Source organism: Larimichthys crocea, chromosome XI, assembly GCF_000972845.2.
Source record: "Larimichthys crocea isolate SSNF chromosome XI, L_crocea_2.0, whole genome shotgun sequence".
Classification (NCBI taxonomy): Eukaryota; Metazoa; Chordata; class Actinopteri; family Sciaenidae; genus Larimichthys; species Larimichthys crocea.
In genome coordinates, this window is record NC_040021.1 from 3,852,217 (window position 1) to 3,879,781 (window position 27,565).

The 27,565-nt window shown below is 43.6% G+C and overlaps 1 protein-coding gene across 1 annotated transcript in view; it reads right to left on the bottom strand.

Annotated features, from left to right (window-relative positions):
• Positions 1-4,181: 4,181 nt before the first annotated feature.
• Positions 4,182-27,565, bottom strand: part of lpgat1 (lysophosphatidylglycerol acyltransferase 1) — a 38,828-nt gene continuing 15,444 nt past the window's right edge. Inside the window, exons 5-8 of the mRNA XM_019268768.2 lie at positions 24,825-25,104; positions 19,385-19,511; positions 8,111-8,217; positions 4,182-7,131 (exon numbers count right to left, since the gene is read on the bottom strand). Coding sequence (XP_019124313.2) covers positions 6,980-7,131; positions 8,111-8,217; positions 19,385-19,511; positions 24,825-25,104 — 666 coding nt within the window. The 3' untranslated portion in view covers positions 4,182-6,979. The remainder of the gene's footprint in view (positions 7,132-8,110; positions 8,218-19,384; positions 19,512-24,824; positions 25,105-27,565) is intronic.

Below are 27,565 nucleotides of genomic sequence, written 5' to 3' on the forward strand. Positions count from 1 at the left end.
CCTTACCAAACGTTTCACCAGTGAAGTGAGGCAGGAATTTTGGGCCCCATGACAAAAAAATATATCAAATTTGGCCCCCTCTGCACAGCTGTTGTCACCACATCTCTAGGACCTAACTATCCCATTAAAAGCTTTACATAACTCTAATTAAAGGCTTGCAACTGTTTAGTGTCTTGTAGTCCAATACTAGTACTAGCACAATATTTGTACATGCATGCAAGTCTGCATACAGTCTGCAGTGCAGTTCACTATTTGATGCGAGATTAAAAGCCACCATAGAAATGTGCTAAAGGCCATTTTTTATTTAGCTTTTACTGCCCAAAACACGTAAAAACTAAGAGATAATTAATTTCATTTTTATATTTGAAATATATATACTCAGTGATGATGGTTTAATAATTTTATATTGGTGTTCACCTGTTTTTTGGGGGCTCCTGTCAGTCGTGGGTCCTTGGTATTGTTCTAACTTTTCCCCCCTATACGGCGCCCCTGTGCATAGTGTTTGCACTTACCTTGTCGAACTTGTTGTCCGTGTTTTTAGCTGCAGTGTCTTTGAGTATTTAGAAAAACCCTTATAAATAAAATGCATTATTATTATTATTATTGATTACATATATCTGTGTACGTACATTGACAGTAAAGTAAAATTGGAGTCTTGCACGTGTTCACATACCTGGATAATAAAAGTGTTTCTGATTCTGATCTTTCTTTGCCGTTTCATTTCGGACCCCCTAGATTGGTGTTAACCTGAATAAAAGCTTAGCGTTTAGCTGATAATAGTCAGTATTAAAGGTCAAGTGTGTTGGATTTAGTTTAGCGTCTAGCTGTGTTTTATTAATTTTTAAATATGTTGTAGGACGTTAGTAAATGAAATCTTTTATTATGAATGAATCTGATGATTATTTTGATTTATTCCACATTTATTTGTTTGTAAAAATTCATAAAATACTGAGAGTGATACTTTGACAATGATTGTTTTGTCTAACAAACAGTAAAATCCTCAAAACGTATTGAAATAACTCGACTCAGCATGTCACTGGATAGTTACTTCATCAGGGTCACTCGTACAATCCAACATAACAACTCTGCCAGGAACTTTATGAAGATTATGTTTCAGTTTTTTGCTGACACAGTCACAGAGATCTAATATTTAATATGATGCAGTCCAGTTTGACACTACTACAAACTACAACCTCAGTAATAAACATAACAGTTTGATTAAAACCTCAAAAACTTGAAATTATGAGCTTTGTAAAAAGTTTCATTTATGGTAGAGTTTTCATGTTGGATCACACCGGAGTGTACTTGAAGTATTTTGTATAGCAAAATCTTAATTTTTAAATTAAACTGTCAGATAATTGTAGCTCAGTTTAAAGTCTAAAACGTGGTGGAGAAGGAAACGGCTAACCTGGCTCTGTCTTTAAATCTCACTAATTAAAAGTTATTATAATAATATCTTTTAATGTGAAAGTGTTGCTGTTTTATAAGAAGGGGTTACGTGGCGGACCATTTCTTGGCGAGGACAAGGAACTTCCTGGAGTCTCTGCTGGTTGCCAGGTAACAGCAGCCAAGAAATAGCCTGGCTGGCACACACACACACACACACACACACACACACACACACACACACCAATCAAACGAAAGCGAGATGTTGTTTAACACTTTGTGGTTTTTTGTACAGATTAAACAAACGAGATCTTCTGGGCTGATTAATTAAAGTTGAGTTGTTTCATGTGTTTCATCAGTGATGCTGCGACCAGCCGTCACTGTCATCCTCCTCCCTGGTGACAGCAGGATGGAGGAGACTCGAGTGATGCTGGTGGCTGCTGCAGTGACATTCAGGCCCCGGCCCTCCTCCTCCTCCTCCTCCTCCTCTCTCCACAGCTGGGTGTTTTAGTGCTTGCTGACTCAAGGGACGGTGTCACCACCACCAAGGCATTCACGAGGGAACAGGCATCAAAGCGTGACACTGAAGGACCTCTGGGGAGCGGTGTTCATTGCAGGTGGAACACCGAGGACACAGAAGTTCCTCTGGAGGCCGTGATGTGGGTGACCTTGGGACGAGGACGAGGATTCTCCAAGCAGACCTCCACGCTGAGCTGAACAGCCACCCCGGCTCCTGACTGTTAGCCCTTTGGTATGTTGCTGAAGCTTCCTGCATATTTAATCCCATTTTCCAGTTCGATTCCTGACGTTTTCACCCCCTTTGGATCCCATTGGTTGCCTCAGGCATGTGGCTCTCCTGCAGACCCGACCCCTCCACGTATCACTCTAGCTGCCGTGGAGATGTAACCGATGGCATTTGGTTTCTACTTATCCAACTATTTTAAAGCAGGAAGGAGGAATTCTTTCCTAGCAGCTGATACATAGGACTTATCTTATAGTTCAGCTTAGCATAAGAAGTAGAAACAACCAATCAGCAACTCTAAAACAAAAGTGCAACAAGGAAACTATTTCTTGGCAAGGTTGGTTGCCCAGTCAAGCAACAAGCTCGGTACCAAGCGGCAACCTCCGTGGCTGTGAAATGAAGCCGATGCAGAAGTGTTAAAAAACTGCAGTTCCTCAAACGTCCACTTGAGGCTGGCTCCAGAAGTGAGTCAGTCTCCATAAGTCCCCATGTTCAAAAGTCCAATAAACATGTTTACAGCCTGGTACAAAAAACAGTTTTGGTCTCTGTAGCTAATTTCCCCGTTCATGACAACTGTACTGAGGGTGAATTTATATACAACTCACCAGTTCACATTATATTAAGGCTTAAAGTTATGCAGGATTAAGAGCGTGGACGCTTTGATTGGCAGGTTGGTTCTGTCACAGATGACTTGTTTGAGCAACCAGGCGTCATTCGTCCGCCTGTAATCAACATCTTTAGGCAGAAGGTGGAAGAGGCTTCAAATCAGGCCTGTTACTTGTAATGGATTACTTTTTACTAAAGTAAGTAAAACAAACCCGTGCCTCGGTAAGCAGATCTACGCAGGCTCGAGCAGAGTTCACGGCTGAAATCAGAGCGCCGTAACACAAACCAGCGACTTTCAACAGCTGGTGACTGACACCACAGTTAAACAAAGGGCACGGAGCTGAGCAAACACAGGCTTTGGTTACCTGGAGACCATTTCCAGCCATCAACACAGTCAAGAAGGAAATTACATTTACATCAGAGAAGATAAACTAGAGGAGTGTCATTTAACATCATTCAAAAAGAGTTTCCATAAGATTTAGCCTGTAGTAATCTGACATTTAGAGAAAAATACTTATGTTCTTTCTTAACGGTTCCCCTGCAGGGCATATATATGTCATGAGAAATAATATGATCATATATAAAATCTAAATGATCGTAATAATTATATAGAATAATATATATCTATATCATATATATATACTATATATATATTATATATATATATATATATATATATATATGCACGCACATGTGTTTTACTTAAGTAAAAGTACTCTGTAACAAGTAAAAGTCCTTATTTATGAGTATTTTCTTATCTACCCTGTGTATCGTGAGCTGGCAGTCTTGTCATAAAATACTGAGAGTGATACTTTGACAATGATTGTTTTGTCCAACAAACAGTAAAATCCTCAAAACGTATTGAAATAACTCGACTCAGCATGTCACTGGATAGTTACTTCATCAGGTTCACTCGTACAATCCAACATAACAACTCTGCCATGAACTTTATGAAGCTTATGTTTCAGTTTTTTGCTGACACAGTCACAGAGATCTAATATTTAATATAATGCAGTCCAGTTTGACACTACTCCAAACTACAACCTCGGTAATAAACATAACAGTTTGATTACAACCTCGAAAACTTGAAATTATGAGCTTTGTAAAAAGTTTAATTTATGGTAGAGTTTTCATGTTGTATCACACCGGAGTGTACTTGAAGTATTTAGTATAGCAAAATCTTAATTTTTAAAGTAAAGTGTCAGATAATTGTAGCTCAGTTTAAAGCACAATAACGTGGTGGAGAAGACGTCCTCAGGTGAAGAACAGGTGCCTCAAATTTGCTGTTTTTTCCGCTTCACAATCTTCTCATGTATTTCTCTTAATAAAAAACAATAACTGTGATATCTAAAATATCAAACTAATCCTTTAAAAAAATCCATACATGTCTCATTATCTGTCAACACTTTTATAAAAACACGTTAAAAGACAAAGCATTACACTGTTGGGATCTTTATGATGTTTTATTCCAGCACAAGTCTTTTGTGTTGTAAAATGGCTGTGTAGCTAGGAATTAAAGGAGAAGTACAAAATGGAAAATTACAGACAGTTCTAGTATAATTTCTTTTAAATCCCTATTGTGTTTATTTCCTAAAACCACATCTAGGAAAACATTATTTCCCTGCCTTCTTTGGAAACATGGTCAGAAAATAAAAAATAAAATAAAAATAAAAAGTGAAAGGGTGACAAAACAAAAATAAGAAGAAAGACGAAACTTTTATTTCAAGTCACTCTCACGATGGAGGGGAATCTGAAAGGGCCGCTGGATGAATCAGCCGTTACCTATCCAGACAGGTAACCCCCTTTTTCTTTTTTTTGTTGCGTTTCACACAGTTTCTACCAGACAGAGAGAGAGAGAGGGGCAGTAAACTACAACAATGCACCTTTTTTTTGCCTCTTCCTCAAGAGTTTTCCTAATCAAAGCACATCACAGATGACAGACCTCAGTGAACCACAACAACCACGAGCTGCTGCGTCACTCGCAGAGGCCCTGCCAGAGTTTCCCTCGTCGCAGAAGAGTGCGATCCCTCCTGAAAGTTTGCTGTGAAACCATCATCACAACAAAAAAAACAACAAAACAAAACAAAAAAATACCACCTCGGATGTTTTTGTCGGGAGTGCGAGGAAGCAGATTTGAGAGCGCGGTCCACCGGGACATCAGGTAAGGCTTGATAGTCGAGGTTTTCCCCACTAGAAATCCTGATTTATTTAAAACGATGTACAAACTGTGACACTGGTCAGTAGCTGTAATGTCTCGAAGCACACACAAAAAACAAAAAACAAAAAAAATAAATAAAAAAATACAGGATAACACTGAGAAGTGAAGGGAAAATCCTTTGCTTTCGTCATTTTTTTTTTGTTTGTTTTTTTAAAAAAACATTCATGATATTTTTTTTTTTTTAAACTAAAATTCTCTGAAATTATCACGGACCAAAAGAGAGAGAGAGAGAGAGAGAGACGCTGCAGTCATTTCCAACAATGAAAACTCCTTCCTCAGCTTTGTTATGTACAAGATTTTTAAACATACCATGGACGTGAGGAGACGACGAGTTTTTATGCAATTTTAAAATTAAATAAAAAAAAAAAAAAAAATTGGAAAAAATTTTTTAATTTTTTTTTTTTTTTTTTTTTTTGAAATCCTCCTCGACCACTCGCGGGTGAAATCTGCCGCCGTGCTCTGACGTCACACAGAGCGACCACGACATGAATCGTATATATCAAAAAAATAAAAAAAAAAAAAAAAAAAAATGGGAGGAAGGGGGGAGGAGAAAAAAAAAAAAAAGACAACCACACACACTCACTTAGGCAGGTTATGCTGTAAATTTACAGTAATGACACCTATAGTTCTGTAAGCCAAAATCTCTATTTTAGAATGCTGAACATTAGGGTAGCTTTCTATAAAAAAAACAAAACAAAAATTTTTTCCTCCTCTCCGTGTCTTTTCCCCGCCCCGACAACACTAAGCATTATGGCTTAAATATTTGTAAAACTATGTAGTCCAATGAGAGAGAGAGAGGAGAGGGGGGTAAGAGTCTCTGGCTTCCTTCTCAGTCTGGCTCGCTGAGATGATCCTTCGTCTAAACTCTGTAGCTGCACATGGCTCCGTGTGCACATGTGGAAAGTGTGTTGGAGAGCAGAAATGTTTGAAGCTGATTTGTTTTTTAAAAAAAATGAGCACTACAGCACCGTCTCCGTCACAGAGAAGCGATCCTTCCAAAAAAAAAATAAAAATAAAAATAATAATCCAGCGCCGCGTCATAGCCGTCATCTCTGTTTTTTGGGCTTTCAGCGGGGCCGCCAGTGTAAACATGATCCCCCCCTTTTTTTAATTTCCCCTCAGTGAGCTCAGAATACTGCCTCGACAGACAGACAGACAGACAAGGGCGGAGGGAGAACAGAAAAGACAACAACAAATACAATTGTTGTGGAGATATGCGGGTTAAAGGAGGAGAGAACAAAAAAAAGGGAAATTAAAACATTGACAGCTACCACACTCAGGAATATTATGTTCCTGGGACAGGGAGCAGTTAGGGCAGTATGGATCCTTAGTGCAATGAAGGCCAGAGGAGCGGCCGCCTGCTGCACGGCCTCAGCGTTCATACCGCCGCTCGCTCGCTCGCTCTGGAAGGTGTGGCCAGCCGGGCTCAAAGAGAGGTCCAGTGGGCTTCATCAACTCTCGCCAGGAAGAAGAACAAGGGCAGATTTTGCTTCTAGTCACATATATTCACGCAGGCACGCGTCCATACGTACTTTATACTCTGTAAAACTACGACGGCTAAAGCCTAAAGGAGGAGAAGAGGGGAGGGGGAAGAGAGAGTCCGAGAGTCCAGAGCGTCTTCTGGACGAGTCCTGAGCCTCGTGTCGTCAACTTCCAGTAAAAAGTCATGTTACGTGTGAGCGTCTACGTGTATGAGGACGTGTAAACATCAAAAAAGGTGAGTCGTGACGAGTGCGAGAGATTATTCTGCTAGGCCGTTGGAGCGAGTGTGTGGTGTTAGGGTGGGGGTTAACTATGCCTGTGACCAGTTTCGTCTTCTACATCTGTAATCCGTGTACTTCCTATGCTTCCGTTTCCTGTTTCGAGTCTCTCTCCACTGTTGTAAATGTACATTCATCCATCGTAGAGGTGGGGGGGAGAAGGTGGAGGTGAAGGAGGAGCATGTATGACGCTGGGCCACACACCGACCGATCCTGAGGCTTTTTTCCAGTGGTCCGATTAAAAAGACTCTCGCCTCATCAGCGCACTCAGAATAAACAGCAGTAGAGGTACTGGAGGACGCTGTACCACACGAAGCCCGAGGCGAACGCCAACGACTGGATGACGCACAGCCGCACGGGGTCCAGGGTCATCTGCCGGGAAACCGCCGCCTTCTGTCCGTCTTCCAGAGGGAATGATCCTGTTGGAGTAAAGAGTCAGAATTAAAGATTCATCAAAGCAGGATAACACAAGGACGCGCGATTGCGCGCAAGAGTTAAAGTCGTCTTTCTTTAACTTGGTTTCAACGACTGAGGGAAAGTCGATTTCTCCTCCATAGAAAGTTTTATTCTTTGCGGTGCTTACATATAACATGGATTGTTTATTCTGGTAGAATGAGACACCGAGAAAAAACCAAGAAAAAGATCGCAGCTATGTGGAAACACCCTCAAGAAAACGGCGTTAAGATGACCAACCAAATTTCCATAACTGGTCATTTTTTTCAACATCTCTTGGCTCTGTTTTTTCGGAAAACAGCAAACAATATCAGGATTTCCATAGAAGTCATGACATCAAAAGGAGTGACAGGCTGGAAATGAAACTAATTCAGCGATTGGCTGAACTTTGGCACGTTGGCTCTGTGACGGGAAGATAACGCATGATTATTGTAGCTCATAAAGCCATTAAACATGATTAAAATGAAATAAAGGAGTTTGTAACATGAACAGTCTTTAATGCGTTACTTAAACATGATGTTTAGTTTGGATATTCACAGTCTTAGCCTCAGAGAAGTGCACATGGAAGCCTTACTTCAGCTGTATGACGTAAATGTTGACGTGTTTTAATATGGATAGTGTGATATATGTTTCAGTAATTTGATCTGAAATCCCTTTTCTGTTACGCCGACATGTTTCGAGCCTGTTCAGCGACGGATTAAACTGATGACCAGTGAGGGAGAAATAAAAAAAGGTCAACAGACGCGTGGACTAGAACACGAACGTCCCTCAAATGTTCCCACGTGTTGAGCGGATGTTGATGGTCTCCTAGCAACAACGGCCCTCAAATATCAGTCAACCGTTGCCATGGGATACGCCCACCCAGAGGGTTGAAGCTCGGACATCGTTTTCACGTTTCCAGAAAAGCTGCGGTGTCGTCATGACTTTTAACGAGGCGAGACGGACCTGTGTTGTAGAAGTGAGCCAGCAACTCTTCTTTCTCCACGAATCTCTGATACAGCCAGTCAGTCAGGGCCTCTGCCTCCATAGGAACCTCTTTTATCGGGTACATCCTGAAGGAAGAGAGAGAGAGAGAGAGACAGGCACAGACAGGGAGTCAGATGAAACACAAAACAGGATTACTGAAGTCTCGCTCAGCAGAAACTGTCCGCACTGATCCGTCGTGGAAGCTGCTGGAAGCGTGCAGAGCGGTTCTGTGTGTGTTTGCTCTAACTTCAGCCTTTTCATTAACTGGCTCGTCAGACAGTCAGAGAGGGAGACAGAAGTGCTGAGGGGAGGCCTGACAGGAGACAGACAAGTCGTGGAGCTGCACAAAATGGCTCGGTTAGAAGTGTGTGGGAAGAGAGAGAGAGTACAGAAAGCTCTGACAGCTCTGACAGCAAGCCGGAGAGAAGCAGCATCAATAACGTCTTGTTTTATGTTTCTTTCATGAGCCAATCAGACTTTATTCGTGTATCACTTTTCATACAAATAAGATGTTTTCCACACGGTAACAAGCTGAGGGAGCACCATCGCATCATCCTGGAAACACCGGAAATAAAACAGATAAATAAATCAAGATAATGAAATAAAAAATATATAAATAGAATAAAGAATAAAGTCTAAGAAATAAATCGACAGATAGACAAACAGTGAACCAGCAGAAATATCTGTGATGTCATGTGTTTATTTTGCATCCGGCACAAGTAATTACCCTGACGATGCTTTGTTTACACGGTATCCATGGTGATTCACCAGTCACATGACCACCAATGGGCTCAGACGCCGCCGGCTGATGAAGATAAGATGTGCCGGAGGCAGAGCGGAGTTATCCGACATGATTTCATCTCTTTAATCTCGCACGAGTCTGAACCTGCTGCTGTCTGTCTGTCTGTGTGTTCTTAAAAGTTAGAAACGATCCAAATATTCACTTTTATTGTCACAGACGAGGAAAGAAACAAAACAAATCCTGATGTTTGACACTCGAGCATCCGTGACGTTTCTTCTGATTCATCGATTAGAAACACGGTTAGTCTTTACCCCTCTTTGTCAAACGAAACATTTCCGGCTGGATTCTTTGTAATAAATCACAGATGAGGAAAAACACGGTGACTAACAACACGCTGCTTGACATTGTAAAAACAGTGGGTGGCTTATGAAAAAGGGTCACTTCTGTGAGCCCGATGATGAGGAATGCTGATGAAATGTTGTTCTTAGCCAGAAGGGGTCCCCAGTCAGCTGCACTCTCACACAGCCGGCTCCTGGTCACCTTCAAATAGAGGTTACAGTCTCCTCCCTCCAGACAAACATTTCCTCTGCACTCAACGTTTGCTCGATACTCTCCCCGTCCGTCCGGCCGGGCTAATGCCCACTGCTGGAGTACATTTGTGCCTACGAGGAGGCGGTATTGATTATTAAAGTGATCGATCGATGGATATTAAAAAGCAATCTGCGCTCCTGTGAGGAGGACGTCGAGCTGCAGACCGCAGACGTCTTTCCTCAGTCGGTGCTCACAAGATCCCTAATACTAATATCATGAAATCAGGACTCTTTATGAGGCTTTATTTGGATTATTAATGACAGAATGAATGATCAGTTAATCGCTCATGATGATACTTATCACTGTAGGCTGAATATTCTTTGGATTTCGGACACGATGATCTGATTTTTTCACATTCTTTAAGATGATTGTTGCGATTAATCGCAAAAATAATCTGCTAATCCGCCCGATGAATGAAAGGAATTGTTAGTTTCCACAGAAGCATTCATGTGGCCTTCCTGTGATAAATCAGGAGGGGTTGTTCATGATTTTAAACTTGTTTTAAATTGAAGGAACGAGCCCGAGCGGTCTGAAAGTGTAACGATATCTCGGATTCTGATTGATGTCGGTATGAAAAGCTGCCGTCAGAGAGGACATCAGCGCAGGAGGACACGTCAGAACCAGTCTCTGAGACAAAAAAAAACAGCTGATGATTCAACACACACATCTACAGACCCGTCTACTCATTATCCAGAGGTTCCCTGTGTGGGTGCTGCTCTGACCACTTTTACATCCCCCTAGCAGCATGAGGCTGAAGTTAGACTCGAACTAAAACCCCCCCGTGAGCCGCTCTGCCTGCCCAAAACTGGAGCTGAGCCGCCGCGGTTACCTGATAGGGCGGATCGGAGGTCGCGGCGAGACGCTCCTCGAAGCTTCTCCTCCTGTGTCTGCGGATATCAGGTGTCTGACCTTACTAACACTGATGCACTCTCAAAGCGGTAAGAGTTAAGATCGAGGCTGCGACACACACACACACGAGCACTCATTAATAGTAAGGCTGATGCGATAATTTGGGGACAGGAAGCAGCAATTAAAGCAAAGGATAAATCGAGGAAGTCACCACTGGAACAACAAAAGCTGTGTTTTCCTGTAGTCGTGCTGATAGGTGGTGATTTCTGCTTCTGGCTGCACTCGTAGCAACTAATGAGAGTCGTGTTTTCACAGCGATGACTGACAGCGCTGCTGCGGTTATTACATTTAAGCCAATTAATAATTAAAAGTCTGATTTGATGGAGAGCGATTCACACCTGCTCCAGGACCGGCACGGCCAAAGGCCTTCTTGTACTTCTTAAAATGTAATCTGATACCTGTGTAATCCCGGCAGAGGAGAATATGAGCCGGCTCGGGCCACTTATGGAAAGGTCTGAGCATTTAGGGGTAAAGCAGGTGGCAGCCAAGACGCTTTCCTGCAGCTGAAATATTCATGCAGAAATCAGGATCTTTCTTTTTTTTTTTTGGCGTCTGGGCTGCTGGAGGACAGCTGAGGTTGAGCAGGAGGGCGTTCACAGAGCGGATGAACACAATGTGCTTAGTTAGCACGCGGTATCTTCCCCCTTGTATCAGCTGCTTTCGCCGGTTTATCAGCGAGGTTATGTCTGCGGAATTAACCAGCACGCGAAAGGAGTTCGCTGGGTTCGTTTCCGTGCCCCGGAAACAACCCGACTCCACGTTTGAGCTGCTGCCAGTCTTTAGGGATGGATTCAGACGAGGGGTTACGAACAAACACACGTTCGAGGAGCTGGAAAACTTTGACACGTTTGACTGAAATGATTGAATGGGATTACAAAAATAGTCTAATTGCACCAATTTTCTATTCAGCTTCGATCCACTGCTATAAATATCGCGCTGAAAAGGCACAGCTGTTGATGTTTAGCTCTTCACGTTATGTATATTTTAGACGCAGCTCTCGTCACGTGGACTTTTTTCTGCACATAGTGTGGGGATAATTCTCCACGTTTAACTTGCTGTCGAGTTAAAAGATTTAAGAGTGCGGCTCATTAAAGAGTTTGTAATCGACAGATGAATCACTTCTCACGCGACAAAGCTTTCCTTTTCAAGCCCTGAAGGCACGAGTTGCTCACCAACGGCTGCGTGTTTGTCGTTCTATAGAGCTGATTTCTTTGCATGTTTTCCACCTCATGTTAGCCACGGGTGTAGATGCAGCCAAAATAATGTTTCCGAGAGCTAAAAATGGAACTTTTTTTTTATTAAACTACACTTGAGTAGTCATCGAAAGGACACTAAAAAAGTATGTAGGTCAAACCCGAGTAAGAAGATGAGAAAATAAAACAGCAGCTCTTCAAAGAGTCCCCTCAGATTTTTGTTAAACTACAGTTTGTCTAAAAGTTCAAGCAGTGGCCGACATCAATCGATGTGCCATCTGGCCAACAGCGAGGATGAGGACGCTAACGACACTCTTGTGAAAACTGGAAACCTTGCACTACGACTCAACGAATATTGTGCTAAGTGAGTATGGTTGTATTTGTATTTGCAGCGATGGTGGTGGTGGTGGTGGTGGCGGCGAGGAACTGGTGGCGACGTGTTTGGCACGGGGCCACAGCCGCACTCTCATTTCCACCCTAACCCACTTGGCACCGGCCCGCCTGTTAACCTGACACCTTGGCTCGCAGACGGACAGACAGCTGCCAGAGGGCTGCAGTTTCTGTCGATAACTCTAAACGTCAGACTTCTTTTTTTTTTTTACTGTGTCATGATCTGCACTGCATCCGATGCATGAGGCTCATCTTTAACCTGCGAGCGATGACGTATCAGTTTGGGCTTTTCAGGGACGTATAAAGCTCAGCGAACAGGTGAGGAATATTAGATTTTATTGTAGTAATCGAGGTTGTAAGTCAGAAGCTGATGATCGTCCATATTTACCGCCTCGTTTGAGCCGTTTAGCTTCTGTGTGGCTCTTATTTGTGAGATATTGTTTCCCCTTCTAACAAGACTGGGAAGCTAATTAAATTTGGGCCGTTGCTGGAAAAAAGTCCACTCAACGAGCCTCTTTGGAGAGTAGCCAGTCATTGTTAGGGGACTCCATACGGCCCTTAATCTCTCCAAGGCTGGTGAAATCCTGAGAAACAAAAGGAGGTACCAAGGGAGGCGTGCTCTCAGGCTGCAAAAAATGAATATTGAGATTAGCGAGTGGTCTCCTGTCTCCTTTCAGTTAAGATAACCGCCTTCGAGGTCTCCTCCCGTGGACAGAGGGTCAGTTTCACCAGCCGGAGCATCGATTAAACAAAGAGCGAGGACGTTTTTGTAGAATTTGTGCTAAACTGAATCAATAATAACGGAGGTTCTCCTTCCATGATTTTTTTAACCGCACACTCCACATGACTCTTAAGGGCCTCTTGCTTTGCAGAAGTGCTTATCTGCAATCAGAGAGGAGTTGAGTGACAGTAGGAGTCTGCGTTTTAATTGCTCCATTTAGTCTTTTAATCCGCTTCCTCTCTGGCTCAAGGCGGTGTGGTGTTGGAGGAAATGGTTTTGGGTGCAGAACAATGGACGTGACAGAATCTTCAGCTTTCAGCTGCAGACGTGGAAAAAGGAGGGCTCAAAGTTAAAAACTCCACAGAAGGATTTTTACTCTCGACACTTGGACATCCAAGCTGAATTCCTTAAGTGTAACACTAGATATTCCCGCGTCAGTGATCGCTGCTTAACAAACGCCGTACATACTTTTTACCGACTAACGCAATAGTGCCAGTGTCAACGAGCTGTCACGTTATAACTCTTGTCAGCCGATAGCAGCCTGAGCTTGTGCTTTGAATGAAGCAGGGTACATGGACAACATGTCCTGGATTCTGGACTCTGCCAGGACCGAGTACTCATCGAGGTTTCCAAGCGAACTCGTCATCAACTCCAGTTACTGACGCCATCAACAAGCTCAAAGAGGAAGTTTCAGAGGACGCCTTTCACAACAGGTGATATGCATTCGTCACCATTTATGATATTCGATGTTGAGCCGCGGTGTCGTACTATATCGCTCATGATCAATCATTTCTTCACGAACTCTCCGTGACACCGCGGAGCACAAAGAGGCAGCGAAGTGTTGCGTGACCTGCTGTAAGTCACAAGGACTGGACTCGGAGTCCATGAAAGTTGAGAAACAAAACTCCACAAAGTCCCTTTGTGTTCGTATTTAACTCTTGGTTAGTTTGTAGATCAGCAAACACTGGAATACGTCTGTTACACTGATCCCTGCTTTGATCTCGGTGTCTACGTGGCAGCAGAACACTTTGACCTCGTCGCTGTGACCATGTGTCTCTGACAGACTGTTGCTGCTGTGATTTGAAGACAGAGGTGGTGGTGGAGGAGCCGTGAACAGGTTAACAACAGGCGAGCATCGGGAGCGTCGACCTTTTATCAGTCGTGAGTAAAGGGCCCATAAAGCTGCTGTGGATACGAACTCTGCGGCCTGTCACACAGATGTCAGCACACCCTGCTGTTTTATGACGGCGCATGTTTGAGGTCAGCTCGACTGTTACGACGTGGGACGCTCCGCCCAAAGACAAACTGCACATGGGAACATGTGTTATCATTTGAATACAGGCCTATAAATACTCCTTATCTTTGCGTGGTACTAGTATTTACATGCTATGTTACTTTATGGCTGGACTCCACCAGATTACAGAGAGAAATGTCATCTTTACTCGACCTTTACCTGACTTTGAAGATTACTTTTTATATTCAACATATGATGATCGTCCTAAACTGGAGATTTTTAGTTTGAATCAGTTGTTTTGGTCTGAAATTGAGTCCTTAAAACTTGCATACATAAATAGTAGTAAGAGAAACAGCTGTTAAACTTGTCACTCTTCCCTGATTGTTGCAGTTTTAGGTTTACATGTTGCATATTCCTAAACCGGTGTGTTTAATCGCCTGGCTCCAGGTAATACTGCAGCGTAGAAAGGTTGTTCACATGGACAGTGGCTGACATGGAAATGTAGAATAGAGAATATGCATGACCATGTTTTCATTAGTGTATAATCTCCTGACAATAAGAGGGTCCTCGCTGCCTAATACCGATTCAACACGCTTCAATTTCAAGGTACGTGTTGATGCTAACCACCGATCAAACACCAGTGTTTTCTCTCACACAAATTTAAAACATCATTTACAGGCACGGTAACGTGAGGCCACAGCCTGAAGTGAAGGAAACATTACTGTGTTCTGTATTTAATCTTTTAAAAAGGTCAATATAAGTCAGATATGTCGACTGGTGGTGAATCTTCTCAGTGTAATCTAAGGAATACTCGAGCTACTACATCCACGTTGATGATACTAGTGCAGAAATGGTACACAAACCCATTTTTAAACAAGTTGGTTTAAACCACTGACAGTATAAATAGATGTTGTATCCATGACGTCACCCACAGGGTGGCCGCTCGAGGAATTACAGCCACGGAGGTTACCGCTTGATTTGAACTAAAAACAGGTTCGTGTATAGACTTAACACACGACAAAACAAAGTTTGAAGGCCTCGGTAACAGAACTTTTTAAACTTATACTTTAAATACACTTTGTTGATGCTTTGGAGCTTTAACTTAAGACTTTTACACGCAACTAGTACTACTTTCACTGTAAATACTTTATTCCCTCGGTTTCACGAGTGTTTACAAAGTTAAATTTAAGACTTTCACATAGAAAAACGTCTCGATGGGGAGATCCTCACTGACTGAGGTGAATATGGGTGGGGGGTTGCTCCTGTAATGGCTGATAAAGAAGAAGAAGCCTCCATACTCATTATCATAAGACACCGTCTCCATAATCAGAGGCACTCGTTACACTCACAGGTAAAACACGAGTGTGGGGTATTGATCCTGGGGAAGGTGTCGAGCGATCCTCTGTAAGAAGGAGGAGACGTAGCGTCCGATTTAGATCTTGTGACGACAGAGCTTGCATCGTTTTTGTTTTTTTTGTGCTTATAGAAAGAAAATATGCCTCAGATATCTTGGGAAAGCGGTGCGGCTGCAAGCTCGACAGTTCTGTGCGAGCGCCTCGTCTCGGAGAGAGAAAGCCAGGTGTGCAGCTCGAAAAGCGTCCGTGTGATGACCAGGCAGACTCAGACTCCATAAATCATGTCACCTTTCAGATATTTCCCCAAACAGAAACGCACACAGCAGCAAAAATAAAAAAAAAAAGGTGGAAAAGAGAAGGTGCATTTAAAAAGAAAAAAAAGATTTCAATGTATTTAACACCCACTGATGCCCCTCGCTTGGCCTCTGTACGCCCACCTAGCTCTCCCATCTGCCATTCACAGAGGGCTTATGATGCCGCAATCTGGAAGACTGAGATTATATGGGGAGAGGGCAAGAGACACAGTGAGGGAGGGTGAGGCTGAGGGGTGAGAGAGAGAGGGAGAGAGAGAGAGAGGGAGGTGGAAGGATTAAAAAAAAAAAGCGCTCAGCGTGGATTCATCCAGAATATTACTCAATTCTCAGCTGCCTGTTTTGAAGCCGAGGCTCAGGCGCAGTAGTAATCTATACAGCCCCTGTGAAAAGATAAAACTAGGAGGAGGACGGCGGGCCGTCATCAAGGTCAGTTCCCCGTTGAAGCAGCCGGATTCAGGGCGCCAACGCGACTGCAACGTGTGTGTGTGATCAAACGCACTCACGTCTTCTGTTAAAGCAGCTCGGACTCGAACGCAGCCGACGTGGAGCTAACAGCTGACGTGCATCAACGTTGAATTCCTGCGTGGGAGGGAAACCGGTCTGTTTGTAATCCAAAAAAATAAACTCCACGACCTCTGAAAGATAAACACAAAACGAGCTGATGCGGGTACGCGGGATTCTGCTCGTAGAAAAAAAAGATGCTTCGCTAAATGGGTGAAATCACTGATTTGCTGAGCTGAACAGACAGCCGGGGAAGCTCTCGTGCTGACGACCTCCAGTCTGCAGAGTCAACGCGCTGAATCACCGATACTGTCGGCTGACACTCGGCTGGTGTCACAGCCTTTTTTTTACGCTGCGTGTGTGAGGTCTGAGGAGTCTCGTGTGTGTTTTCTGACAACACCATTAATTTAAACAGTAAAACAACAAACTCAGGTGATCTAGAGGCACGACAGACAGACGGGGAATCCCTAATTTCTTCAGTGCACCAGAGAAAGCTTTTTTTTTTTTGCTTTTCATTCCCAGGTCAGTGTGGATATCAAAACTAGGGTAATTAGGGTACGTTCAGACAGGATCAGACGCTGCAGGAAAAACTTTTCTATTTGATTGTGTGTCCTATGTTTTGGCTGTAGTTGAGCCGGGTACAACTTTTGGAAAAACACGCAGCTCGACGTCAACGCTGGCGATCAGACCGGTCAAACCTCTACAGTCAGCCTGAAATCTGAGTCTCTGAAACTGAGACTATGTAAACTCTGATACCCTACCTGTTTATTTCACTTACACCGCTTCTAAATTTGAGTCTGACTGAGAAATTATGCTGCAAAACAGAGACGGGAAGAAGTTTAATTTGGTTCATGTCCGACAGTTTGAGACAGAGAGAGAAAGCGACGTAGACAGTGAATGAGAGTGAGCGAGCGGTCAGTTATTTTCTGCTGGTTTCACAGCAGCACCGATACACGACCCTGTGGCGATCCGCTGTATGAATGCAGCCTTACTTAATATCTGACTGCTGTTGGATCATCTCAACAGGGATAATGGTTTCCATTATTAGCATTATAATATTTAGCTGCAATAGTATCAGGCTAGTTTTTAAATTTTGGTTTGAGCCTCTGAAGGAATCACTATTTAAGGCTCCGTTTAAAATATCTAATTTATCGACCCAGGAACCCCAAATTGGTTCTTCATCAGGATTTTTTTGGCTCAATTCGCCCGTGAGCTGTATATTTAGGTAAAATGACCCATTTATAAAAATTACAGACTTCCCTGGAGAACTCAAAATCCTTGAAAGACCCTGTCTGAAGTTTACCAAGTTTCAGACTTTCAGATAAAGAAGGTAGCGTAGAATCCACCGAAACAACTCGAAGACACGGAAACCAACGGTCGAGAATCATCGTAACAGATTTATTTCGTCTCTGGAGCTTCAGCTCTCAAAATGAAGTCATAATATTCTTTTCATTTCATTATTTGTAGGACGACTCGAGGAAAAAAAACAAAACGCTGCTCTCACTGTAGAAATTGTTCTAAACTGACACAGCAGAAACATTGTCGGGGGGGTGGCACACTTGTCTGCATCACCGAAAAAAAGCTGCCACATTGCGAACTCCCCCGCAGTGTTCCCTTGATCAGCAGTCAGATTAATCCTCTTGTTGACTCCGCACCTGTACCAGCATGAGCCTAACCTCTGTACGATCGGTGTCGCGGCTGGAGCCGAGCGCCTGCACACTTGTAACGGGAACAGCCGAGCCTTTAAGGCTTTGGTCGGGTGGCTTCCTGTCCGTCCCCAGGCCGCAGAGGCTTGCTGACCAAGCGAGGGGAAGCTGATTGTGTCAATGGCTGATTAGAGAGTCCCCGAGGCGGGATGGGACGAGTGCATCCTCTGCCTGTCTAATTACAGAGTTAATGAGTCCTTAGCTTGAGTCCGTGTGGGCAGAGGAGGCTCCAGAGAGGGGCCGGCAAGCCAGTTGTCCATAAATCACCTTTTGTTTTGCCCTGCACCCAGAGGTGAAGGAGGTTGTTTGTGAGCGAAAGAAAGCATTCGAGGGTCAAGATGACTTCTACCTGGACAATGCACAGAGGGCCTCATTTATCTTGAACCAAATCTAATCCTGGCCCACCTTCATCGTATCCTCGAGTGGATGGATTAGAATCACAGGGGACCGTGGAGGGCACCGATGGCAAGACAATATGAAGGGGGCAAATGCATTAGCTTTGCATGAGAGCTGTGATATTCTTAGCCGCAGAATACAGGATGATGGATGTGTTTACTCTTTATTACGGCCTGCTTTTGTTTTTTTCCCCCCAAGTTGTCACATCAGAACTCAACACGTCCTTTGAAACCCGATAAAGGTTACGCCAAGATATTGCCGACTTCTTTTGTTTTTTTGTCGTGTACGATCGCACAAAAATACAGCACATTCACGCACTCGTTGTTAAAGTCGTTAAATCTGGTTTAGAACTATACAAACAAAACAAATCTGAACCTAGAAGTTATTCTCATTTTTGATTTATCTCTATGGATCACGTCCAATCCAATTTGTCCAATAGGCGACCTCTGAGGCTGGCTCCAGAAGTGAGTCAGTCTCCATAAGTCCCCATGTTCAAATGTCCAACTTCACAGCAGAAATAAACATGTTTACAGCCTGGTACAAAAAACAGTTTTGGTCTCTGTAGCTAATTTCCCCGTTCATGACAACTGTACTGAGGGTGAATTTATATACAACTCACCTGTTCACATTATAATAAGGCCTAAAGAAGCAGAGTTTACAGTATATGCACCATCAGACCTGAAGCTGATGTTAATATGTTGGGAAACGCACCAAGCTGAAGACATTACCTGATTTTTAGACTTCTGCAAAGAGCCACTCGGACTATAATCAACAAAGGAGAAGCGAGTAAACACGACGCCTCTATTAGACATTATCACGTGAACACACCTTGTGTTTATTTAAAGTGAGGTTGTGTCATCAGTGGAGAACAGTCCTCAAGGTTTTCCTCGATATGACTCACATGAATAATACAAAGTAAACTCCATTATAGAGCTGTGATGGGCTCCTCCTATCAAAGATACATGTTTGTTCTCTGGTTTTATTTTAATATGAATAAACGTTTCTGAAAGTACCAACACAAGGTTTAAAACGATACAAAACTACTGACGCGTTGGACTTATGTCATGATGTATTTTCATGTGAAGCATTTGCATGTTAGCTGCATGAGACATTTGCATAGTAAAAATGGTTCTGGCTCTCGTGTGAATGACAAACGACAGTTTTGAAATCCAAAACCTGAGACCGACATTTGTATGCTTACCTGTAGTGTACATGCGTGACTGTAGGAGGCCTGTAGCCAAAGATCCAGGTCTGGATGTCCATGGGTCTGGCTTTGGGGTACGCTATGGTCACATCTATAACCCACTGCAGGCCTTTACGTTTATTACCTGTCACGGAAGAAGCACAGATACACGGACTGGGTTAGGATGCGTTTGTTTGTCCGCAACCGACCAGACAAGACTGCAAGGACAGCGGCCTCGCAGCGTGTAGAGGTTCAGTCACGCTCTCATGTGTTGACGCCAGCACAGAGGCTCTCTACTTATCCAAGAACACTCTCTAACTACAAGGTGTTCCTGGAGAGTTTTTTTTTTCCAGCCAAATGAACCTTACCTGCCAAGATGACTGCTGGAGAAAACAGTCGTACCAGCTGAAGTCCTAACTTGACAGATTCTGGCTGACGACTGTTTTTATGAGTCACGGCGAAATAAATATTTTCACCTCAGTATCGCGTCTTTTGCCAAACGAAGAAAAAAAGAAATGAAGCGGACCTGTGATTTCTCACCCTCTGGTTTGTGGCGGGGTGAGACGGAGAGGAAGACAGGTGGAGAGAGAGAGAAGTGAGACAGGAAGGAGGAATGCGAAGGGTGACAGATGGGAGAGGGAATGCTAAACACTTGATAAAAACTATTTGTCAGCTGCGAGGGTGCATGTGTGCCGAGTATTTACGTGCATGATGCAGGGTCAGCTCTGTGCTCACCTGCGTGTAACTGCAAACGAGCTTAAAATATAACAAATAAACGGAGCTGCATGGAAAGGATGATGTATTTACTTTAAAGCTCCTGCAGGACCGACTCAGACGTCGCCTGTGTGTGAAGCACGCTGTGGCTTTTTCACGGCATGTGTATTATGTGACACTGTGGGGAGAAACGAACTGCCCAACGTCGCCCATAATTCTTTGCTTTTGACGGATGATACATGTTTGCCGGTGCAGCGTACGCTTGAACACACCCACGTCTGTTTTTGTACAGGAGGCAACAAGCTTAAAAACTGAGATCTGGGGAGGTCGTAGCGTAGTGGGTTAAGCGGCCGCCCCGTGTGTGGAGGCTATAGTCCTCGCTGCAGCTGGCCCCGGTTCGAATCCCGCATCGGACGGTTAATTTACTGCGTGTCACTCCCCCTCTCTCTGCCCCCTGCTTCCTGTCTAGCTTCAGCTGTACTATCAATAAAGGCATAAAAGGCCAAAAAGAAAATCATAAAAAAAAAAGAGATCTGACAGCAAACGTCTGAATTAACCAAACGCCGGAATGTTTCTTTGCTTAAGCCCAGTTCATTTGAGTCAGTCACAGTTGCTTCCTGTTCTCTCATGGTAACCAACAAAACACTTGAGATGGGCAACACGACATAAAGCTGAATGACACAGTGTAACTCCATCTGCCGTGATGTATTTTGCAATCTTGGCGATCAATGAGCAGAACAGTATTGGATTTTTTTGTCGGGTATTTCAATTTGAGATTCTTGTCTCATAATTTTACATGTTTTTTTTCTTTCGTTTCTTAATTGATTTCTCAGGAAATATATCATAGTACATAAACATCCCAATCCCAGTGATGCTAACAATATTTTAACCCTTGTAATGTCCTCCCGATTAGTCCTCTGGGGTCAACATGAGATATATATATAGTATAAATTGTCAATAAATTCTGTGCTGTGCCTCTACTTTGTTTTGGAAATTAGGGCCAATAGACCTTGTTTACATGGAAGTATACCCTGTTTTTAAGTTGACCCTCCTCTCGTCCTGCTCATTTATCCTGTTAAGAACTGTTGAGCTAACAGTGCATTGTCCTCTTTATAACTTTAACTCTTGTGGACTCTGTTTACTGAAAGTGCTGGTCTCCAGGCCCAGCGAGGAGCAGCAACAGGTCTGGACCTGGAGTCTGTGGGCTGTGGGGCATGAATGAGAAAGCTGGCGAGGAGCTGGCTCTGGAATAATGTTGACATTTCACTTAGTTTCCTCCTGGCAGAGTCAAACTTATTTGACGGCAAAGAAACAAAAAGCTTGGAGTCACCGAAATATGGATAAACTAACCTTTGGTCTACACCTCTGGGTTTGTTCTACATCATCTTTTTCTGCCAACACGTCTATTGAAACTCTGCATAGCTGTGCATGTGCACACAGAAAGACACCTCTGTTTACTTTAGCAGTACACTGATAAAGGAGGAACAAGGCGCAGGCTGCTCGCTCATTTATACCAATGTTACAGCGACTTGATAGGCATCCTTGGTATTGATGGGACTGGCTAACACCACATCTATCCCTATGTGGATAATTGGATACAGATCTCTGTCCAAGTGTGCTGAAAGGCAGCCATCGCCTCCCCCTGAGTGGCCGGCCAAAGACCAGGGCCTTGAGCCAAGGTATTGCCGGTGCCCTATACGCTGTGACAAACTACACCGTAATAACAGCAGCCGTGGTGATTTAAAATGACATCAGAGAGGGCCCCCGCCCTCCTGCAAACTGTTAGAGGGAGGAAATACACTGGCAGATATCTGGCTCTCCATCAGGCCACTCTGCAGGCCAATTACGACACTTGAAAGCCCACACCTGTCCGCCCCGCTGGGTACAAACAGCCTCTGATTGGTCGTCGCCATCGAATACATTTACCTTCGGGTCACATGGAACAGAAAATGACTCACAGCGGTGAACTTTGCTTATCCGCCAACTGGAAGTACTGTTTTACAACGCGTCAACCTTATCGCTGCCCGCTGCAAACAGAGTCTTTCTGCAGGGCTGACGACTGACTGGTGACCCATGTGCTGTGTATCCGCGCTGAGCTGAGTGTGTGTTTAGCCGGGTTGACGTTGCGTGGCTGATACACACACACACATTTACATCAAATCCTATTTTCTCCAAGTGGCCCATTTGTCTCTGAGTGAGTCAGCAAGCTCTGGGCACCTCTGCAGAGCATCAGGGAGGGTCAGAGAGAGACAGTGCTGTGTCTTTGATCAACCACACACACACACACAGCACAGAGGATAGAGAGGGACATAGCGCTCTTCTCGATGTGTGTGTGTGTGTGTGTGTGTTTTCCCTTGCCCTAGGTTTTAATGCCATTAGCTAGATTCAAGTAGGAAGGACAAGCTTTACTGCAGCAACCAGCTTCCCCTCCTCCAGAGCTGCTAGGACAGAGGAAAGGACACAGGGAGATAAAGACAGAACTGGGATGTGAACTGAAACTACAGCACGTAAACAAAACCTCTGGTGTCATCAGTGTTGAGATGGTTAAAGACGAACGAAGCCACGCTCGCCAATTAAGAGATCCTCCCCTCCTTCGGTTTGACGGGCCGTCCTGCAGAGCGATGAACTGACGGGCATCTTGGCGTTTAGTGCTGAGCACAGAGCTGTGTTAGCAAAGAGAAGCTAAACTTCTCAATAACGCTGTGGGCCCCCCCTCCGAGTCTCTCCGAATTACTATTAACACAGCACACACGCTCTTTAAAATGGATTTTGAACGGACGCCAGGAGAGTCCGCTGGGTAAACTGTGTGCGCACCGGGCACGGGGGACTCGTTGCATCTGTGGGTTTATGGCCGTTTTTTAATGCTGTGCTTTCAGGTTTGCAGAGTTATCTGGAAAATTTTACTTTTTTTTTTTTTTAACACTCTTCAGATTAAAGTGGATACTAGCCACTCTGATCCAGGCAGCATTAAAAACAATACGAGTTGACTCTCGTTGGAGTTTGTTTGGAGTCATTTTAGCCAAGATATTGCATCTCGGATTGATAACAGAAGTATAAAGAAGGGACGTGCATTTTTGCAAAAATTTTCACTGGTAATCTGCAAAAAATGCTAATAAAAAATGGCATAAAACGGAAGCTCAAAGACAAAGTGTGGTGGGAAAAAAACAGATGTTTCTCCCGATGGAAAAGGAGGAAAGACCTTTCTCAGAAAGTTTTAAGACAGGTCTTTTCTTTTGTAAAATATTTTTACGTGTCCAAAAAAGAAAATTTGCCTCTTAACCATTGTTAATTGCAGAGTTATCTCCCATTGGCTGTATTTAGGGCTGGTCTCTAGACAGAAAAATGACTCTCCCGCAGAGAACCACTGGGGTTTCAAGGACCTTGATGCAATTTCTGGTTCCTCTGTGCATATCACCGCCCTCTCCCTCCTCCTCTCCTCTGCTGGTAATCTTTACCAGCAGGACTCCCAACACAGAGGGATTCAGAGGTCGATGCTTCGGTTTTTAAGTATGCTCCATCCCTGGACTTCTAACCAACCCAAGAGCACATTTGAAATCGAGACCGACAGTACACAGTGAAGCAGGAGAGGCAGTGAAGTTAAGGAAGAGGAAAAAATTCTGTTTGAGAATCTGAAATGTGTGTTCAGTAAGTCAGAAGGCCCGATTCAAAATACTTAAAGTCTGTGTTAAGGCAATTCAGAGATTTCTTTCAAAATACATTAAATGTTGGAAAATAGTTGCTGAAAACACGTGAAAAGACTCTGAACCTCTAACTCCACATTTTAAGTAATATATCGTTCAAACTGTTTTCACCAGGATTTTGTGGGCGGTCCTTAAAGGGTGGCTCGATGACACGCTGAGGCCACCCTGAGCTACAGAGATAGAGATGAACTCATCTCAGCTCAGAGTGTTTCAAAGTTAGTCGTGTCATTTTCTGAACTCATCTGACACGTTTCAGTCGCTTCAAAATTGCTGCTTCACTGCTCCCATGAGTGACTAACTCAGAACACGTATTTGTTCTTACTTTACACGGACTTTAAGATTTCAAATTAATGGCTGTCAATCATATAAAAGTAGCTTGTTCCTGTTTAATTTGAACTCACAGCGAGGAGAGTGCCAGTTCAGAGCAGTTTGAAAATGTAATGCGACCCAGGGAGGCTCATGTATGTACGATTTCAGGATCGAAGGATTAAAATAAAATACTTAAAATGATAACTATACTATTTATATTAATTTAAAAGTGATTAAAGTTATTTATAACTTTTTAAAAGCCTAAAATTGAGTTGTGCGCCATTCCTTAATGAATTTTCTACTTCCTCCTCTCCGACCAAAGCACAGAATGACCAATAAACATGCTTAATATACAATCGGAAGCTCAATATAAACTAAATGAGTAACTTTTATTGTTAAAAATGGGTGGAAACTACTCGAGTTTAAACCTGCACTGCAGAAACAACCCCAAGTCTTTAGGTGGTGACATGCAGTATGTTAGAACCAGGTAACGTTGCTCGGGCCATCCATTTTTAATGTTTTAAAAAGCTCTCTGTGTAAGAAAGTGATATCTCACAAAGAGGAGAACAGAGCACGGTTTCAGGTACGTAAGGTACGAATGTTAATGGCCTTTTTCCTCCCGACATTCAAGGAACTACTTGCATTGATTCATAAGCGCTGAGATCTACGATCGTCTGGGCACCACAGACAAACAGAAGACTGTCACAGAGAAAAGTTTCTTTTTTTTTGGTTACCTGTCTGGTTCGGGGTCCCGGTGTCGCTGCCCACGCTGCCATTTTCCTGCTGGGCTGAGAGGGTTTTCAGAATAACGTGGGTGGCCCCGAGACGAGGCAACGTGACGTGGGTCAGGTGGGGGAGGGAGTGCTTCTTGGCAAACAACTGGCTGGTTTCCCGTCGCTTGCGAAGGAAGCCGCCCTCCGGGAACAGCACTATCCACTTCCTGTCGCGGCTGTGGTAGTATTTGTCTAGGTGATCTTTCAGGTAGATCAGCTGCTTGTCTCTGTGAGCTTTACCCTGTATGAGGAAAAGGAAACAACGCACAGCATTGTAGTTTAATGTGTCATTTACAGACCATCAGCACCTTGAAAACCTGAAAACCAGGTGAGTTTAAGTATCTCAAACAGCTTCTTTATCTGCCCTAAAGAAGGCTGAGTGCTAAATGTTCTAACTAGTTCAGATGGATGTTTCTTTTGTCTGAAAACACACCAAGTTAGACTGTGCAGTAATACCGTGGAGCACTCAGAGCAGCAATAATGGCACGACTGAAATGGATGCAAAACACGATGGCCTTGACAACATTAAGAGCATTAGCAGTGACGGGACGAGGAGGAGCGGGATTGATTTTTAGTTAGGCCCGGTCAAAAAAAAAAAAAAAAAACCCCAAAAAACATTTGAAATGCATTAGCATTGCCGGGGCCCGACTCATGCATGTGTCATGTGAGCACAAGATGTCATTTTTTTAACCGGTGAGGAATTAATCTCCAAAATCTCTGATTCACACACAGAGAGGGAGACATCACAAACCTATACATGACCTTGAGACGGTTGCCGTGGCTACAAGAGCCACATGCACCCCACACTCACCATCAGGCGACAGACATGAGTAACTCTCCTGCTTTATTATTTTTGCATTTGGACTCAATCATCAGATTGTTTATCCACAGCTGAAGGCCGCTTCTCTCCGTGAGCAACAAACTAATACATCAGTCCTGTAATACATCCTGCAGTCATTATCTTCAATTTAATGTGGAAACTTTAACTTATGATCGAGGATGGTGGATATAATAAGAATACAAATAAATATAAGAAACATCTGTCAGTTTAAAAAGGAACACAAGGCCTGAACGTGATGTTGAATTAACACCTACAACCTTCACTGTTGTGTTAGACTGCATTATTTCAGCGAGGTGTACCCAAGAAACTGATGTAAACAAACAGACAAGCTGCACAGTGTACATACATGAGGTCACATGAGGAGTTATAGTGAACATTCAAAACATTTAAAAACAGAAAGGTGCTCAGTGTTCTCAGGTAATGTTAGATACTGCTTGTAAATCTAAAATCTGCATTTTATACTGCCTCAGAATGAATTATGATTAAGTGATCTGCAGCAAATGCTACAAAAAGAATGCAAACCTTTTGTTTCTATACCACAAATCATGTTTAGAAGTGTGCTTAATGTGTAAAAATTAAGAATATTATGCCTCATTTCCCCATATGACTGGATTTTGTCTAATTAGATGTCCATAAAACTTTGCCAGTGATTGTGATTTGTGCAACATTTGAGTGGATTCAGAATATTAAACAACATTTTACTGAATTAAAAACATAAAATACTGTTTAGAGGTATTCCTTTAAAGGGTCTGAAGGTGGAGAACACTGCTCAGGAGAAAAGTTAAAGAAAGCCCTGCGCCACGAGTAACTGTGCAACTGCCATCAAAGCTCGCTGTGCTGTGCTGTGCTGTGCATAACGATGTTTAGAGACGTGTCTGCCAGGACTGAGTGGACGGCAGATGCTTGGGAGGCTGGGGCAGATGCTTGCTGTGCCGTGTGGATGTGTGAAGCATTTCTGGGGGAAGGATGTCAAGAATGCACACACAAGAATGCCAGAGGGGAATCTCACACACACACACACACACACACACACACACACACACACACACACACACACACACACACACACACACACACACAGATAGATAGATAGAGGGAGGGAGGGGACGGCAGGAATGGCTCAGCCTTCTTGGGTCTTCCACATGGCAGCCTGTCGGGCAGTTAGCAGGCTCGGGGGGTGCTTCACCCTCGGCACAGTGCCTGATGTCAAACTCCACGGTAAAGCATTTCCGTGACCTAAAAAAAAAAATGTAATTCCATTTTGCTGTGGTGCTTGGCCGTGTCCCGTCACATCGTGGTGATATTTTTCTAATCTTTGTCCAGTCGGTGCCAGCAAGCCTCACCGAGAAGAACGATCAGCTCATTACCGACATCGGAAGTATAAAAAACGGATAGATTATGACACTGATGCTTGTGCAGCTGCATGATATCAAGTTTATTTGATTCATTCAAGTTTTAAATGACGACAAAGTGCCGCAGATGATAAGCTGGCTGCATTAGCTGCCTTGTATCACAAAGCGTGGCATAAATAGTTTTGCTATATGCGCACTCAAGGTGCCCCGGACTTGTCCTGAATTTAGCGGTGGGAGAAAAAGAAACAAAACAGACAAACAACAACTCCTGCGCACTGCACGGCTCTCGGTTCGTCGCCGAAATATCGTCTCCAGTTGTGAAAGAGGTGAGGTGCCGACGAGCCACGAGAAGCACAGACGGGGGGAGCAGATGAAGCATCGTGCGGACGTTTCTGGTCACGAATGTCTTTACTCTGTTCAAAGACCTGCTTCTGACAGTCCATGGCCGTGTGTTACGCAACCTTCTTACAGAATATGATGCAGGCAGGACTTAAAATAAATGACGCTGA